Source organism: Penicillium arizonense (assembly GCF_001773325.1).
Source record: "Penicillium arizonense strain CBS 141311 chromosome Unknown PENARI_contig007, whole genome shotgun sequence".
In the NCBI taxonomy this organism is placed as follows: Eukaryota; Fungi; Ascomycota; class Eurotiomycetes; order Eurotiales; family Aspergillaceae; genus Penicillium; species Penicillium arizonense.
In genome coordinates this window covers 1,306,706-1,322,628 of record NW_019173284.1, presented here as the reverse complement: position 1 = coordinate 1,322,628, position 15,923 = coordinate 1,306,706, and the positions used below count along the sequence as shown (strand labels likewise).

At 48.3% G+C, this 15,923-nt stretch overlaps 5 protein-coding genes across 5 annotated transcripts; 2 read left to right on the top strand and 3 right to left on the bottom strand.

The window, feature by feature from the left end:
- Window positions 1-4,036: 4,036 nt before the first annotated feature.
- PENARI_c007G07332 (NAD(P)/FAD-dependent oxidoreductase) lies at window positions 4,037-5,830 on the bottom strand (the record flags this gene model as incomplete). Its single annotated transcript, XM_022631023.1, has 8 exons — window positions 4,037-4,180; window positions 4,232-4,324; window positions 4,380-4,595; window positions 4,646-4,893; window positions 4,942-5,503; window positions 5,553-5,653; window positions 5,702-5,746; window positions 5,797-5,830. 8 exons carry the CDS (start codon window positions 5,828-5,830, stop codon window positions 4,037-4,039), a joined length of 1,443 nt encoding a protein of 480 aa, XP_022489043.1.
- Window positions 5,831-7,588: 1,758 nt separating this feature from the next.
- Window positions 7,589-8,913, bottom strand: gprD (the record flags this gene model as incomplete). The annotated part of the gene is made up of 2 exons (XM_022630691.1): window positions 7,589-8,296; window positions 8,350-8,913. The coding sequence occupies 2 exons, from the start codon at window positions 8,911-8,913 to the stop codon at window positions 7,589-7,591; spliced, it is 1,272 nt and encodes a 423-aa protein (XP_022489366.1).
- A 1,710-nt stretch (window positions 8,914-10,623) lies between these two features.
- On the top strand, window positions 10,624-11,085 carry aspf13 (allergenic cerato-platanin Asp F13; the record flags this gene model as incomplete). The annotated part of the gene is made up of 1 exon (XM_022631062.1): window positions 10,624-11,085. One exon carries the CDS (start codon window positions 10,624-10,626, stop codon window positions 11,083-11,085), a length of 462 nt encoding a protein of 153 aa, XP_022489448.1.
- A 131-nt stretch (window positions 11,086-11,216) lies between these two features.
- On the bottom strand, window positions 11,217-12,949 carry PENARI_c007G08685 (NADPH-adrenodoxin reductase; the record flags this gene model as incomplete). Its single annotated transcript, XM_022631077.1, has 3 exons — window positions 11,217-12,089; window positions 12,145-12,579; window positions 12,653-12,949. 3 exons carry the CDS (start codon window positions 12,947-12,949, stop codon window positions 11,217-11,219), a joined length of 1,605 nt encoding a protein of 534 aa, XP_022489202.1.
- A 197-nt stretch (window positions 12,950-13,146) lies between these two features.
- Window positions 13,147-15,425, top strand: PENARI_c007G09717 (uncharacterized protein; the record flags this gene model as incomplete). The annotated part of the gene is made up of 3 exons (XM_022631130.1): window positions 13,147-13,320; window positions 13,371-13,559; window positions 13,611-15,425. 3 exons carry the CDS (start codon window positions 13,147-13,149, stop codon window positions 15,423-15,425), a joined length of 2,178 nt encoding a protein of 725 aa, XP_022488897.1.
- Between the last annotated feature and the right edge of the window lie 498 nt (window positions 15,426-15,923).

The window sequence follows — 15,923 nt, the reverse complement described above, 5'->3', positions numbered from 1 at the left end:
AGCTTTTATTGGAATTATTCAAGGAATTACTTGTGTTTATTTCACATCGACGTCTCACCTCAACCCTCAAAGATTAGCTTGAAAACAAGTGCGAAGATAACTTCTCCGCTGTGCCTATCCTTCAACACATATCGCAAGTTGTGGTTTTTGTCGTTAACGTATTGTATGACTGGTATGGAGAAACCTGGGAGTTTCAAAGAGAAATCTGACCATATTCGTTAAAGCATGCAAAGATTTGAGATGCCCAAATGGAAAAGACATACTTTGAAAGTCGATATACCCATTTCCAAAGTCTGCTTTATAAACGACGCCAGGTTCAAAGCAGAAAGTCTGGCGGTTTTCCCTTTGGAGGAAATGCTTTTGCCTCTCACGTGCCTGATCTGGGATATTCATTTCCCGTCTGGACACTTCTCCTTCGGCCTCACCACCTTCCTCGATAACTTCAGTGTGTAGCGTCTTTCGCCAATTTTTTGATCCTAGTTGATAGGTTTTAGTAAATTTGCTGTAAGATTCCTATTTCCGCTCTTCCAATGATCTATGGCTTCAAACGCACCTGGTCTCCCACATATTCGTAGGCAATTCAAACTAGAAAGCGCAGGACCATATAGATATGGCTTATCTGCATATGCGTTACCGTAAAGACCTGGGTCAATCATCCATCTAACGATACGTAGAGCAGTGCTGAACCCGGGAGGCAAGCGGTCTCGGATTGGATTGTCGAAATCATTGCCGAAAACGAGGCTGTCACCTGAAATGGCCTTCTTCGGTTGGAAGGAAAAGGTGACGGAGTATTCTTGGCTTTCGTGAAGTGGATAGGAAAAATAGGCGTGTGTGTTAGGAGAGCCTTCGGGATAACCTGTGCAATTGATGGGCAATGGACAATTAGTTATGAATCCTACTCCATCGTACGAGTAAAAGTCCAAATATATTAGTCACTTACCTCTGTAGTTCTTGACTCTCACGCAAAGGCTTACAAAAGCCAGATCGTTCTCAAAAGTTACAGTTTCCTGCTGGTTGACGGGAACAATAGAATGACATGCCAAATCATATTCTGGTCCTGCCGTCACCTGCAATCTATATTTCGTGTTGTTGTCTACTGACACCTTATTTGATTTTGGTGATACTGTTCGGAGAATATAGGGCATGATGCTGAGGACAAAGATATTGTGAAAGATAGCGTAGTTGGTTGGTAGTATGAAGTACTTCATACAAAATACAAGTTAATGGAGGGGGAACACTGCACTGTTTTTATATGCAAAATGGTGCTTCGATTTTAACACCTCTTGTGCATACTACCCGGTATGGTGCCTATAGTCTCATCAAAGTTGGACTGTATCAGTAGGGAACACGCTCTTCCGAAAGCCGACCAACCTAAGTCGAAAGGCAATGTTCGCATTCGCATTAGCATTCGTTTTCGTGTTGAGATATAACTTAAACATTAGCAACATGTATACTAGGTGCTAAGCACCTTAGGGACATATTTGCTGCAGGGAGTAGGCAGCAGCGTCAAATGGAGCCAAACCACCATGCAATAAGCAACACGGGAAAAATAACGGAAGAGGAAAAAGCAGAACGCGGGTGATTTGCCGTAACCGTGGTTTGGCCTACTTCCCCTTCAGCAATTTTAGACAGAGCAACTGGCATCGCCGCCATTTTCTTGAATAGGTGGAGGCGCAGTCAACGATTTTGTTTCCAAGTAAAAGGCTTCCACTGTGTATATCACTTGGGGTCGAAAATACGTTCGCATGCTTTAGTTGTGCATCGTGGGTATGGCGTCATATGGGTGCACAGCCCCGAGATCGTGCCGAATGTTTAATATAGCGTTATAGTTGAGTAGATCAACTAAAATTGCTAATGATCAAGTGCCTGATACATGTTGTAAGTGCTATACAAATATCTATAGTGCATCTTTTGCTAACTGGTCAGAACCTTGATTCTTATCCGACGGTCTTAGGTCTTTGGGTATACCCGATACACTTCAATTCGCTGCGTTTGACCTGAGCGATCTTCTGAAGTATGGCAAAGTAAAGTGTCATTCTGCAATTATTTTCGGTCAGCATCCAACATGTTGTCAACGTCTGCAATAACGTCGTAACACATCGTGGGACAAATCGTAGCCAAGACCATCGCATTCTGGGATAGACTGTGTATAAGTTACGAAATCGCGAACTTCGATCTCGCTCTCAACTTCGCGCCGTAGATCCAGAGACCAAATATACCCAAGATACCAATCACACTTAAGCCACCTAAGACACTAACACCCTTTGTAACACCAAGGTTGATGAAGATTGGTCTTGCGAAGAAACTATAGTAAATGCCGTAAACTAGAGCCGTATATAGGTCACGAATGCGATTGCTAGATCCTTGATAGTGATCTCTATCGGCTTAGCGATAACATTTATTAGGATAGCTGAAGCCGGAGGTTCTTTTGGTCGATTTTAAACTGTGCTAGGAGTCGCTTATTGCCAGTTAATTGTTGGAGTCGACGGGTGCGATGGAGCATAATACAATGGACCCGGCCTGCAGAGGTATAGCAAGGCTCGTTTTCTAAACAACATCCTTCTCGGCCGGGACACCAAGTGTAGGCGTCCCCTGTTGGGCATGTGTATTCCTGTCGCGCTATAAGGTTGCCAGTAACCAAAGCTGCTACTGGCAGAAGTAGCTCGGTAGCATTTGTTATTCTGCAGCTCAAAAGAATGATGGAAGGCCACTGCAGATACATGGCGTACGTTGGACTCAGGACTGCAGGCTTGGATGGGGATGGTCAAAATCACACTAGAGGGTGAAAGTGACGAGCAGGACTATATATGCATAGAAGTCTGGGTATGGAGAGACCTATCAGTTCGGTACTCGCCGCATGGATGTAACCCAGGTATGAACTTTTGATGCCGACCTACTTATTCAGCCTCGTGTTGTCGCATTTTGCTACTAATCCCGTCCTCTAATGGTTGGCTTGTAGCTCAAGCCTCCTTGGCATTGCCTTGACTGACTCAAGATGCAGCAAGCAAGGCTTAGCAATCATAGAATTGTCTCATGACTCGAACTAGTCAAGGGTTACCGGTAAGCTACCGGTAAGAGAATTAGTTTGACTACTGAGTATGATGAACGCAACAGGGCAGTCACGGTGTTCTTCTATGAGAGATATGAAAAATGTGACAGCATTTTCTGGTAGCAACTTAGGGCAAATTTGACCCTGAAGGCGCATTTAGACAGGGGAACGTCAGTCTAGCTTCCGAAAAGTGGGGTGGCTCGTTTGACAGCACTAGTGGGTTACAGATGCGTGGCTGCATATCTCAGGAGCTGCTGGCTGTCAGTGGCCGTTTTTCCCTCTCGAACAGTCCCTTAAGACTTTCTGCTCGGGGTCATGACACTAGAGTCCCCTTAGACCATGCAAATCTTTATGCCAACTCAACCCCATCGCTAACTAGATCCAGGTTAGTGCATATCCAGGAGCGCCACTAGTTGGCATATTCAGGAAACGTACAACGAAAATCTAAGCCGAATACGAGAACTACGGAGCATTGCCTTTTCGCAGTATCTTCGGCGAATTTTGCCCTGCAATCAAAATTGGCCACCAGTCCATGCGAGAAGTGTTACCGACCGATATATTGCTGACAATTTGAACAGAAAGGGGGGCGCAGCTAAGCAGCGCCTCTCATCACCCCTTTTAATAATTTAGAGTAGTCGATCAAAATTTCCACTCTTCCTATCCTCATCATCACCTCCCAGTAAGTGGCCAAGCTACATATCTCAGCGGTATCTATACGGTATTAATATGTCCTCTAGAACAAGCAGCGTAGCGAGGATTTTTATAGTATCTGTCCTACGCGTTAACTTCGGCTCTATATCTTTGAGGTTTTGGGGATTTTAAGGGTAGGCAAATTGGATTACTACAACCACAGCTAATCGGGGTGTGGTGGGAGTTGGTAATTGCTATTGTACTTTTCATCCACTGATCTAGAGCTGAGCCCGTGTATGCTGACCTTATAATTGTCGAACCATATCAAAAGTGATGAAATGTAAACATGAACAAAGTTCAAATCTTGCTTTGCGAGATGTCTCTCGGCCCCCCAGGGCCCTCTTCGAGGCCATTCCTTCGTGGTGCATCGGGGCGCCAGCGCCAGAACTCTCGCATGAAGGATGAGCTTTGGTCCCCTTTCTCCAATATATCCGCGGCATGCTGTGAGTAGCTATTAGTAAGACTCTCATGATGTGAATGGGCTCTTCCCACCTGTCCCAGAACTGGTAAGAACTTTGCACCATGGCCACTACCTCCTGTGCAAACGAATACAGAGTTCTCTGCATATGTCGGTACGTGATCGATCTAGATAATTCGAAGATGAGTAAATTTATTTGTCCAAATTATCCTGAAGACTTACCACGAAGGAATTGTCCAGTGAATCGGTATACCAGCAGAGCTTTGTAGAGAAAAATGGAATACCATCAAACTCCGGCAGGAATATAGACACAAACTGTTTGATCGAGTAAACAGCGGGCTCCGGTAGTACTGAGCACTTTTCTACCGGAAGAGGAACCGACCATTTCCCGTCTTGGGTAAATGGAGTGTCTTGCGGTGCGGGTTGGAAATTAGTCCACTAGAGATGTGATCAGCAAAGTCAAACGAAGAGGAGGAATCATTGATTACTTTGATACCACGGTACCCAATCTTCACGAAGCCCTCTGGAGTTCTTGGTAGAACGTAAATACTTCCGGTATCCTTGCCAGAGCTATCCCGAGCTACACTTTTCCAGGTCATGACGGGGAATCGCTCCGGGGAATATTTCTCCCATAGCGCGGTGTTACCCCTGTCAATCTTGAAGGTGGCAAGGCTACCAGCAGAGGACTCGAGGTGATAGGTCAATTCCGGGAGAATTTGCGTCGAAAATGAACCAGCTACACGAAAGTTGGCATAATAAGATAGAGAGGTGTTAGGCGACTTACCAGCTATAACAACAACATCGGCATCATGTACAATGCCGTTTGTAGTTCTGAGTCCCGTCACCTTCTCTTTGCCTGGTTCAAGGCTACTCATCACCTTGATCAACGAGTCAACCGCCCCCTCAGGTCCAAAGTAAAACTTGACCCCTTTGTCGGTGGCCACCCTTTGGTAATGGACACAGGCATTACTGCATCGGACAAACCCAGCCGTTGAGTCCAGCACTGCTTCATAAATCTTTCCAGGGGAATCTGGAATCCGGAAGTCAAGTATCTTCTCTTTCCAGCCCAACTTGTCGGCGCGCTGGCAATCTGCGGGGTCACTTTTGACAAACTGGGTGTCTCGTAACCCATCACGTTCCATGTTCGCGAGTGTTTCCTTCTCCAGGGTGGCTAAATGGTCCGATGGCTGTATACGAAGCATTCCACTATTAACGAAAATTCGCTGGTCATCGCCTTCATTGCTTCGTTCCGAGAAACCGCGTTTCTCGTCTTCTGCAACCCACGCCTTGCGGCTCTCAAAAGCGAGGCGCTGGTAGTGAATCTCTTTCCCGTATGATGCGCGGAACTGGATTCTTTGGTCAGTCCTTGCTTCTTTGTCTTTGTTGCTCACGTACAATCTTGTTGTGATCAGCGGATGCAGCCTGAACATCATCCGATGCGGGGTCATATCCATTTGCATCATACTGGCTTCGATCGAATACAGTCACTTCATAGTCTGCAAAGTAGTCAGTCAAGGTATACCAACACGGAGTCTTCTTTTTACTTTTGTCACGCAGTGCAATGGCCAGCGAAAGTCCGAAAATGCCGGCTAGCAAGTAGGTTAGTACATATGGTGCTAACAAAGCCGAGTATTCTTACCTCCGATAACGGCAACTGACTTGGGCTCTGTCATTTCTCCGATGATACTCTATTTATCGGTGGGCATGCGATATATGGCCGGGTGTAGTTGTATTTCTACTCGCAAGCGGAGTTGAAGTCCCCGCAAAGCCAAGCTCCACAAGGTCCCCGATATGACTTGGACCACTTTGATATCTCAACGTTGCAGTAACGTGCCTAGTTCGTGCTTCAATTCTCGGTATATTACTGCTATTAGACCGGATACTTGAGTGAAACTAAAAGTAACTGTGGGCTCAAGGTCTCTCACTCACATAATTAGTTACCTTGGGAATAGCGTCATTTTAATTAGAGCATCATTTATCTTTGTTGAAGGATGGCCTGTCAACATTCTCTTAGAATATATAATGCGATCTTGCATCACCTAGTGGCTTTATGGGTGGCCTATTCGGTGAGATAGTGCTTGGCGCATGGAGCCATACTCAAACAGATATCCCCTTTGAATATATAAGCGTCGTGTTTTTTGCGAACTTCTCGTGTCGCCTGCACGTGCCTCCAGTGTTTATCCAGTGGTCATCCTTGGTACAATACGGAAGGGAACTTGCAAAGGTTGTGTGCAAAGGTTGTGTCCATAGACGCCTTTTTTGCGGCCGATGGCTTTGGAGCGGGTATAGCTACACGTGTGTAAAAGTGAATTAATGAGGATCAAGACGCAAAAAGCAAAAGGGTCAGGAGCGCCAGATCTGCATGATTTATGAGTTGGACTTGTATAGAGCGATCCGAAGCAGGGATTAGTACCCTTTGCGCATAAAGCCTATATCAATCGTCATCGCGATTTTTATAGGCCTGAACCTGGACCACGACCCATTTCTACTTCATCCATGGAAGTCAATTATTGTGGGCGGTAAGAATCTCGCAAACTCCACAGATCTTCAATAAAACCGGTTCACATGTTGCAAATCTCCGGGTTTGCCTGTCGTTAGAATACAGGTCTTGATCCGCCCTCCGTACACTATAAGATAAAAATCACTTCAACATAGGGATCCTTCAACATAGGGGTTCAATCTCCTACTAACTTTGAATACTCGGCTATTTGCTCGTATATTCTCTCCTATTTTAAAATGAAATGTAAGATCTCAACCAAATCTCCCCGAAGTGGACCTCGGTCGCCGAAATGAGGTCTCCACAGGAGTGCACAGATCGCTTGACTAGACATACGTAGCTCGGTCCACCAAAATCCAGAAAGCAGACCGCTAGGACTGTTCCACTTAAGGTTGCTTAGCTTGCTAGCTCTCACTACGTGACAACGGGCCGATATCCAAAAATGAGTCTGAAACCGCAGTTCATTTCTCCTCAGGAGTCGGGATGATTGTCCGGTTAGGGTCTTTTAGACTGTGCTCTATAATGATCGACACGATAGTGTGTTCTTTTCTTCACTTGCATACACTAGAATATGCTTAGTCTATCGGGAGCCGACCATTGTTCTGGGTCAGGGGTTCGGTGGCGGTACCACCGCGCAGGGTAATTTCTAGTTCTCCACTTGCGGCTGGCGGGGTTCTGCAGACGTTGTGCAGAAACTTGGATTTGGTCGACTGGTCGCTTTGTATATGGAGGAAAACTACGTTGCAGTGGATTCCAAGTCTGACGGGAAACACTCGAATATCAATGTAGTTTAATTTGACATAAATTAATTCATATATTAGAAAAGTCCGTTAGTGGAGTAGGTAGTACCCGAAGAAGTAGACACAACGGAATATGGTATATACAAAATCGTAAGGGTAAGAAATATCATAGTCATAAGCAAATATCCAAGATTTTAGCTGTTGCGGCGCCCAGTGTGTTCATCAGACTCATATGCGGAGGCGGGCTCGTGTGAGATCTCGATTGTTGTTTCTTGAACCACACCGCCGAAGTTGGACATTTCCATTTCATTCTTAGGGACGATATCATCGGTCGAGTCATCGAAGGGACTGGTCCTCTTGGTGTCGGGGTTGGAATTCTGGCGGAATCGGGAGCCAAAGCGAGAACCTCCTTTGCTGCGGAATCCCTTGCTGCGGGGCTTCGATGATCCTCCAGCGTTGGTAGTGATGTTGGTCTGCCACTGCGAGTCGGTGTTGTCGTAGTTGCGGTCGGTGGTGCTGTGCTCGGTGTCGATCAGGAGATGGCGACGGGTCAAGGTGTATACCATCACATCGAAGAAGCCGGACAGGGCCATCAAGCAACCGGCTACACCGAAGTAGGTCTTACTGGGTGCACTACCACGTGCAGTGGCCATACGACCGGCGGCAAGTGGCAAAGACAGGACAACATACACCAGAGGATAGACAACCATGTAAACGACGACTCGGTTGAGACGGTGCAGACTTTCTTGTTGGCCACGGCGCAGTTGTTTCGCTTGTTGCATACGGCGTCGGAGGTAGAAGAACATGATCGCATAGAGCACAACGGTGCCGAATTCGGAAAGGAAAATCCAGAAGTAGTGACCCCAGAGACGTTCGTCTTCATACTCGGGACTCACCCAGCACTATCAACGAGTCAGTTAATTGAATATCAAGACCAGTAGGAGGCATTACATACCCAGTTGGCCTCAGAGATCACAAAGACATCTTTCCCGTATAGACCGACAGGAATGAATCCCAGAATCAAAATGAAAGCCCAAAGTCCGACCACACACCAGATAAAGGTTTGGAATGTCACTTGACGACCACGTAGAACGACTGCACCTGTATGCAGGGCGATAGACAAGACAAACAATCCACTGCCAGGGTCACCTGTCTGGATCCACCACCCTTGCAAGTAACAGGCGGCTTCACCAAAGCGAACACTTCCCACAGACGCCCAGTAGAGGGATATCAAGAAAGCGAGAGACTGTTGCAAGTCGACGAGAAGCAAGTTATAGATGAGCACGACATACTGGTTCTTGGCGAGCGGGCTTTTGTAGTATCGTTGCCAGTAGACAAATCGGTAGGTCAGGAAACTGAGTAGAGAAAGAGAGGACACCAGGGAGATCAGAGCAGTGGTTCCCATAGCAATAAAAAGCGAACGATCGGAGCCCACAAGCGGAACTTCGTCCTGAAATTCCCATTTGCGAGGAACGAGGCCATGATCCGACGTTAGGGAGCGTAGCACGTGGGAAAACATGTTGAAGCCGTTGCAAAAAAAGATCGTTAAAAACGAGGGGCCCTAGCTATAAGAACAGGATCCGGGGGGGAGTGCATAGATGCAATCCACTCTGCGCCAAGCCGTGCAAAATGCTTAGGAGTTCACTGGCAGCGGACTTCCAGGGATTCCACACAATAGTCCACGCTAGTTCCATTTATGGAGTAGTAACTGTATACTCCATTTGGCAAATCATCCAGGCTAGATGTAGTGGAGATGGAACACTCTACGCACACTGGTGGATGGTTTGTACCGAGCCCTACAACCAAGTCGAAACTTCCACTCTCATCCAAAAATTGCGCTGATGATCGACATCGAAGCTAAACAATTAAAATTTGAAGCGGACTTTACCACAAGCGCCACCGTTCCAGCCAGGCGTTTAACCCGTATTGACTAGGTCCTTCACTGGCTAGCCTGCGCCCAAGGCTGCCATTGACGAGCCAAGTGGGTTGGCCCTTCGTATTTGACCCGACCTGGCCCACAAGTGGAACAAGCAATGGATTGGAATTGCCAACGCTTGGCCTCGGGGGGGTAATCCGAGCTGCACGCATTGTTATTAGCCTGGAGTTGAACCTCGTGGGGCATCACAGGTGTTTTTGAGTTAGGGACTTTCGTGATCGCTGCTCCAACAGAGCCATTGGAGAGCCTCGACGCAACGTAGATCAGTCGATCCTGCATTTGAAGAAACAAGCGTGGTGTCTTCCGAAAGCATGACAGCAAAGATACCATTTTGGGACATAGCCCCGGATCCGCTGTCCACGTCTATTGGCGCCATATGGAAATCTTATATTCACTCGCTTTTGGGGTATTTTTGTACTTCGTGATTTCTCAGGGGCACGGGCATTGGTTGATCAGGAGAACTGAAGATCAAAGGATTACATGGCCAAGATCATGACAAGTCCGAAGTCTGAATGGAAAGAAGACAGGGAGAGAGAGTGAGGATAACTGAATGAGTTGATATCAGTTCGTCCAGACCTAAGGTCTTTAAGTATCACAGAGCTAATGTGTTCTTCAAGAAGTTCGTCTCCGTGGCGCAATTGGTTAGCGCGTCTGACTGTTAATCAGGAGGTTGGAAGTTCGAGCCTTCCCGGGGACGTTCCTTTTTTTTTATAGAATCGTATCTCAGGGTATTTTTGCGTTTTATTCGTGTTTCTCTATTTTTCTTTTTGCTTACTTTGTTTCGTCTTGCCCAAGTGACATGACATGGATGAAACAAAATGCGGCTGTGATGCTATTTTGGACCATATCTAAATGCAACCTCGACTGCGGCCACCCATCAGGATATTCGCATGGTAGCATGAAGATGTCGATCTTCTCTGTTTACGATGTCAGGCATTCATCATAGAAATAGCATCCTGCATACTGTATGTCTCAGTCCTGCCCACACTTTCCTGGTCAACCCCACACTGACCTTCCGCCTCATTGCACCGGTTTCTCAGGCCATCTACTGCGGAAGTATCGGGTGATGGTGGGCCCGAGATGAAAGCCTCCTATTTGAGTGTCAGCTGGGTGTCTCTAAGACCTGCACCGGGTACAAGCGGTGGTGATGGTAGGAAATAGAATCAACCTTGGCGGGAGGCCTGGTGATCACGATATATAAATCACCATGTGAGGCAGCTGGAAGTATACAATCCAGCAAAACATTCAATCATCCTCAAACAGAGAAAAACAACCCTTAACTATATCACCATCATGAAGTCCATCATTGCTTTCACCTCCGCCTTCTTGGCAGCCCTCCACCTCGCCGCCGCCGCTCCCACAGTGGCCGCCAGAGCAGAAACCGTATCCGTTTCCTACGACCCCAAATACGATGTGCGCGAATCGTCTCTGACGACTGTCGCCTGCTCAGACGGAGAAAATGGTCTGATCCCTCTCGGATACAGCAACTTTGGCTCTCTGCCAAACTTCCCCAACATCGGTGGTGCCATTACCATTCCGTCCTGGAACAGCCCTAACTGCGGCAAATGCTACCAGCTGCACTACTCCAACGGCAAGATCGACAAAACCATCAATGTCCTTGCCATTGATGCTGCCCCGGGTGGCTTCAACATTGGTCTCCAGGCTATGAACACCCTGACCAATGGCCAGGCTGTACAGTTGGGCCGTATTTCCGCCACTTACGTTGCGGTGGATGACAGTGTGTGCGGAATGTAAGGACTGAATGTACGTAGCATACGAAAATAGTGGTATATGAGAGCTGGGATATCATTGGATAACTTAGTGGAGAGTTGCGAATATTCATCTAAATTGATTCATCTATACAGTTCATGTTTTACATAGAAGGCTCAATCAAGTACCTCCAGCATTTCTTCTACACGGCCAAGTTTACTCCGGGGCTTGCCCTTTTGTTGACCACGTTCTTTCTCAGCGGCATCAATCCTTAACCAGTCCTGCCAGGATGTAGGCCGGAGACCGCGGCGTTCAGCCTCGGCCTTCACTCCATCCCAGCCGAGCCCACTGCCCTGTTCAGGTGCATGAAGCAAGGACTGGGAGTCGACACGATTTGCTAAATCCTGGGCAAGGGTATCTGCTGTAGTAAAAGCGTCGGTCATAGTTGAAGCGATTACACCCGTAGGACCCCTCTTGACCCAACCAGCACAGTATAGACCAGGTAGGGTGGAGATCAGAGATCCATCTGGAAGTTCCTCAGGTGCTCCCTTGCCCGAGAGACTTGTCACGCGACCGAAGCCATCGTTCGGGATGATTCCGCGTCGGATATCGAAGTCGATACCGAGATCATCTAGCCCGGGGAGAGGAAGCGATTTATAGCCAACACTGCGGAAGAACACGCTAGTTGGGAGATTAACCTGCGCACGCTTTCCGCTCGACAAGTATTTCGGGAACACTTTTGAACTGGGACTATGAGGATCGGAAGGATCGAGCTCATTGCGAGAGAATTTCGCATGAGACAGTCGGTAAGGGTACTCTGGGGCCCAGCATAGCGAGTCGGGCGCAAGTAGAAAGTCTAAAGACCACGATCTGGAGGCTTGCTGAGGATCATTGGCTGATCCTTTAGCTAGAAGCTGCATTAGGCGCTTCTGCGCCCGGGGCAATGCCGAGACCACATCGTCCGGCGGAAAGACATCCTTCGGGATCGGGTCGAATGAGACACCCGGAAGCTGAAGCATTTCACGGACTTCTTTGATAGTAAATGCGGCCTATGTCAGAGGGGTCAGCAATCGGAATATAAATAGCCAGTCCAGTGTGACTCACCTGTAGCGGTCCGCGACGCCCGACAACTCGCACTCGTTTAATGCGACTGGTAGCAAGTTTCTCTAGTGCATAGTCTGCGATATCGGTCTTGCGGAGTGCGTCGACGTCCGAAAGAAGAATACGCGCAACGTCTAGTGCAACATTGCCCTGTCCGACGATTACAGCATCCTCCCCGCTCGTTAGGTCGGGATCGAGATCCCGGTGCTCGGGGAGACCATTATACCACCCCACGAAGGCGCGGGCTGAGTGTACATTCTTCAGCGCCTGCTCGCCAGGGATCCCTAACTCCTTATCCTTTGCGGCTCCGTAGGCAAACAGAATGGCATCGTAGTGGGGTTTGAGGGCAGAAAGCGGGAGATCGTTGCCGAGGTCGATATTCCCGACGAAGTTGAAGCGTGAAGAGGTGGCTACTTCTGTGAATTTATCCTCGCAGTTCTATGAAACCGTCAGCCTGATTCTATATCTTCAATATGTGATCCTTTATCAGATCGCTGTGACCGTGACTCACCTTGACTTCGGGATGATCCGGTGCAACACCATACCGAGCAAGACCAAATGGCACAGGAAGTTTCTCGTACATGTCCACTACCGCATCTTCACGCTTACCCAGCAGTCGATAGGCTGCGTAGAACCCTGCTGGGCCAGAGCCCACGATAGCAACACGGACTGGTCGGCCGGTTTGCGCAACATAGCTGTTGAAACGCCTCGGGAAAATGAACCGAGAAACAAAACTCTCATGTCGTAGAGGCCGGTAAGCAGTCCGCGCAGTGCATTGAGCACATACGAAGGCCCCGTTCAAGCGCATGATGCATAGTCGGAGACACCGCGGAGACGAGCGGAGATCAATCTGATAACGCACGTGATATCAGTTGCCCGGCCGACTATCTTGTTGACTCGCGAGCTACACTCAGTCACATCTTGTCACATTCCAGCCTCATTCTCCATCGACATTCCTCTCACTCTTTTGCGCGTGGATGCCACGAGTATCTTTCAGTCGCTACCATGGGGAGATCGTCGCCTCCATTCCTTTACGATCGTCCGTCCGCTTATAGCTTCTATGGACCGACCGACAAGGGCTTCAACCCGAAGGCGGCGACCGAGGCGAGCTGGACTCGTCCAGCTCCAAAGTCCAAACCAACAGGGCCATTGGTGAATTTGAATCGGCACCCTGATACGGTATGTGAGATCCAGAGATTCAATGTGGATTCTGCTAATGGTGGATGCAGTGGGGTTCCTTTAATACGGTCAGCTCTTGGATTCCGATGAGCCCCTACACTAAGGATCGCGTCAAGTGGGCACGCATAGCTCAGCTCACACTACGCGTCCTTACTCTATTGGGGGCTCTTGGGTCCCTGTTCTGTTCAATTGTTATCACGGGAGCTGCAGCGACTGTTATTTGGATCATTCGCGTAGGCGTACGTATATCCTATCTGATTTGGAAGTTCCTCTGCTGACCTAGATATCAGCCAATTGTCTCTATCCTTCACACCATTTATGGTATTTGTCACCATGCTCGCTCTCCTATCACCCGACCCTCCGGTTCACAAGCCGCGTATGGGCTGTTCGCTTCGACCCTGGACTTGGGACTCATTGCATTTTACGTGTTTACCGCATTCATAGCATATGGCGAGTGGACATCCAACGCATACAATTGGGGAACTATGTTCAAAAACAGCGACATCACTGTCAAGTTGTCCGAAACTACCTTCATTCTGGCCCTTGCAAATGGCGGACTACATCTGATCTCCTTCTTCATCTGTATTTTCTTCGCAATCACCTTCCGCAAGATCTCTCGTCTGCCACCAGACATGAACCCACTTGAAGACAACTTGACTGCGCGCCCCCGCAAGGGTAACCGCGAGAAGGCGGATACAGATGAGAAGCATCTCAGTCAATCTACCCTCAACTCCTCTATGGAGGATCCTCTCATCGGACGTCCTCGTAGTATGCCATTTATGCACACACGTGAACAATCCCTCGGAGGTGGCTCCAACCATGCAGGAATGGATATGATGAATGACCACCGGCAGTCGCAGCCTTCATTTTATCAGCACCGTCTCTCTCACCTTGAATCCCCCACAGAGTCTCATATGGAACCCTCCAGCCCGGAGATGCTGTTTCACCAACCCGAAAGCCAGCCATACGATATTACATCGCAGACACCCACACCCGCTCCAGAGTATCGAAAAGTTGCGTCGCATGCCCCGGAAATTATCAATGCTACTGCTCAAATGCGTCATTTATCATCCCGCACTGCCGATAGATCGGACAATGCTAGTCCACTGTCTGACAACTGGGTAGCATACTCCGAACGCTCTCAATCCCCAATGAGTGAAGCTCTAAATGGGAATGAAAATACTCTTCGCCAGTCCTCTTCTGTTTACAGCCGTCGCAGTAACACATCCACCGGTAGCGGTATTCGTGATTGGTTTGCCTATGGTTCTAAACCTGCCCCCAGCATTGGCAATGCTATTCCAGAAGATGTTCGAGGAGAATATGCATCTCTCGCTACGCATGAGTACTATGGCAATGATGGCAACCAACGTGAATTGGACGTGGGTGACCAGCGCATGGATATCTTCCCTGATCCTGAAGAGCACAAAGATGACATGGACGACGAGCACAATGGCTCTATTCCATTCAACCCCCTCATGCTCAACCCACCCACTCCGCGGCCTATTTTAACTGAAAAGCCTGAGGACACTGATCCCGTCAGACGCATTGTTTTGAGCGACAACCCTAACTTGTCCTACAATGGTAACGCCCAGCCAGTTTCTGTTCCCCACAAAGACGCCGACTCCCCTCCACCCGGGACCAGATTTTACGGTGAGCTGGATGTTCCTGGCAAGCCTGGACTGGATACCACCCGCGAGCCCAGCTATGATATTATCAGGAAACCAACCAAGCTTAAAAAGAAGCGCACCAAGAAGATGTCAGCCTACGAAGCCCTCAAGAAAGATGAGAGTGATGGTGAAGATGGATACATCGCACCTAGAGCCCTGAACGCTGCTGAGGGTGATCGTCAAGGCCGCGTCGTGAGCAATTCCGGCGCAGACACCGCCAGACCTGGCATTGCAGCTGGCGTGGGTGCTTCCCTGTCCTCGTATGGAAGCTACATCGCCGGTCTGGGCGTTGGCCGCCGCCGCGATGTCAGCGGCAAGGTCGCCGAAGAAGGCCGCAGCGAACCCATCGTTGAGGAGATGCCCACCCATACCCAGAACCAGACTCCCGGCGCATCGCCAGTTCGGGCCGCTGGATGGGCCCGCTTTGCCGGACTTTGAATATGATATCACTTGTATTTTCAGGAGTTTTTGGGTTGTCTTTATGAATGGCATGTAGCGACTTGTTTCTTTGGGGACTCCGATATCCCGCTTTCATTGGTTCAATTTTCATGGGAATATATTTGGGTATTGTTCGGTGTATTAACGTTATGGTTTCATTGTTGTTATATGTAGTTTCGGATCTGTGAGCAATCCAATTGAACAATTGCATATGACAATATCAGCCCTTATAGGATGCATTAAAACTTGAAGGCATATGAATCAGATCTTGGAGTTTTCTGATAATCTCCAGTACTCTCCTCGCATGACGAATCTAGAAGATTTCTATGATGTGCGAGATAATTAGTTTGCTGAAGATGCATGCTGCGTGAAAGGCGGCCGTTCGGCGCCAGTGGGGTATCATTTGTTCAAGTAGGCTGACCGGCGATAGCCAGGAGATATAGGTAAAAATATAGTACATAGACGAGAACCAGCTCAGTAGAGAGATATATTATATAT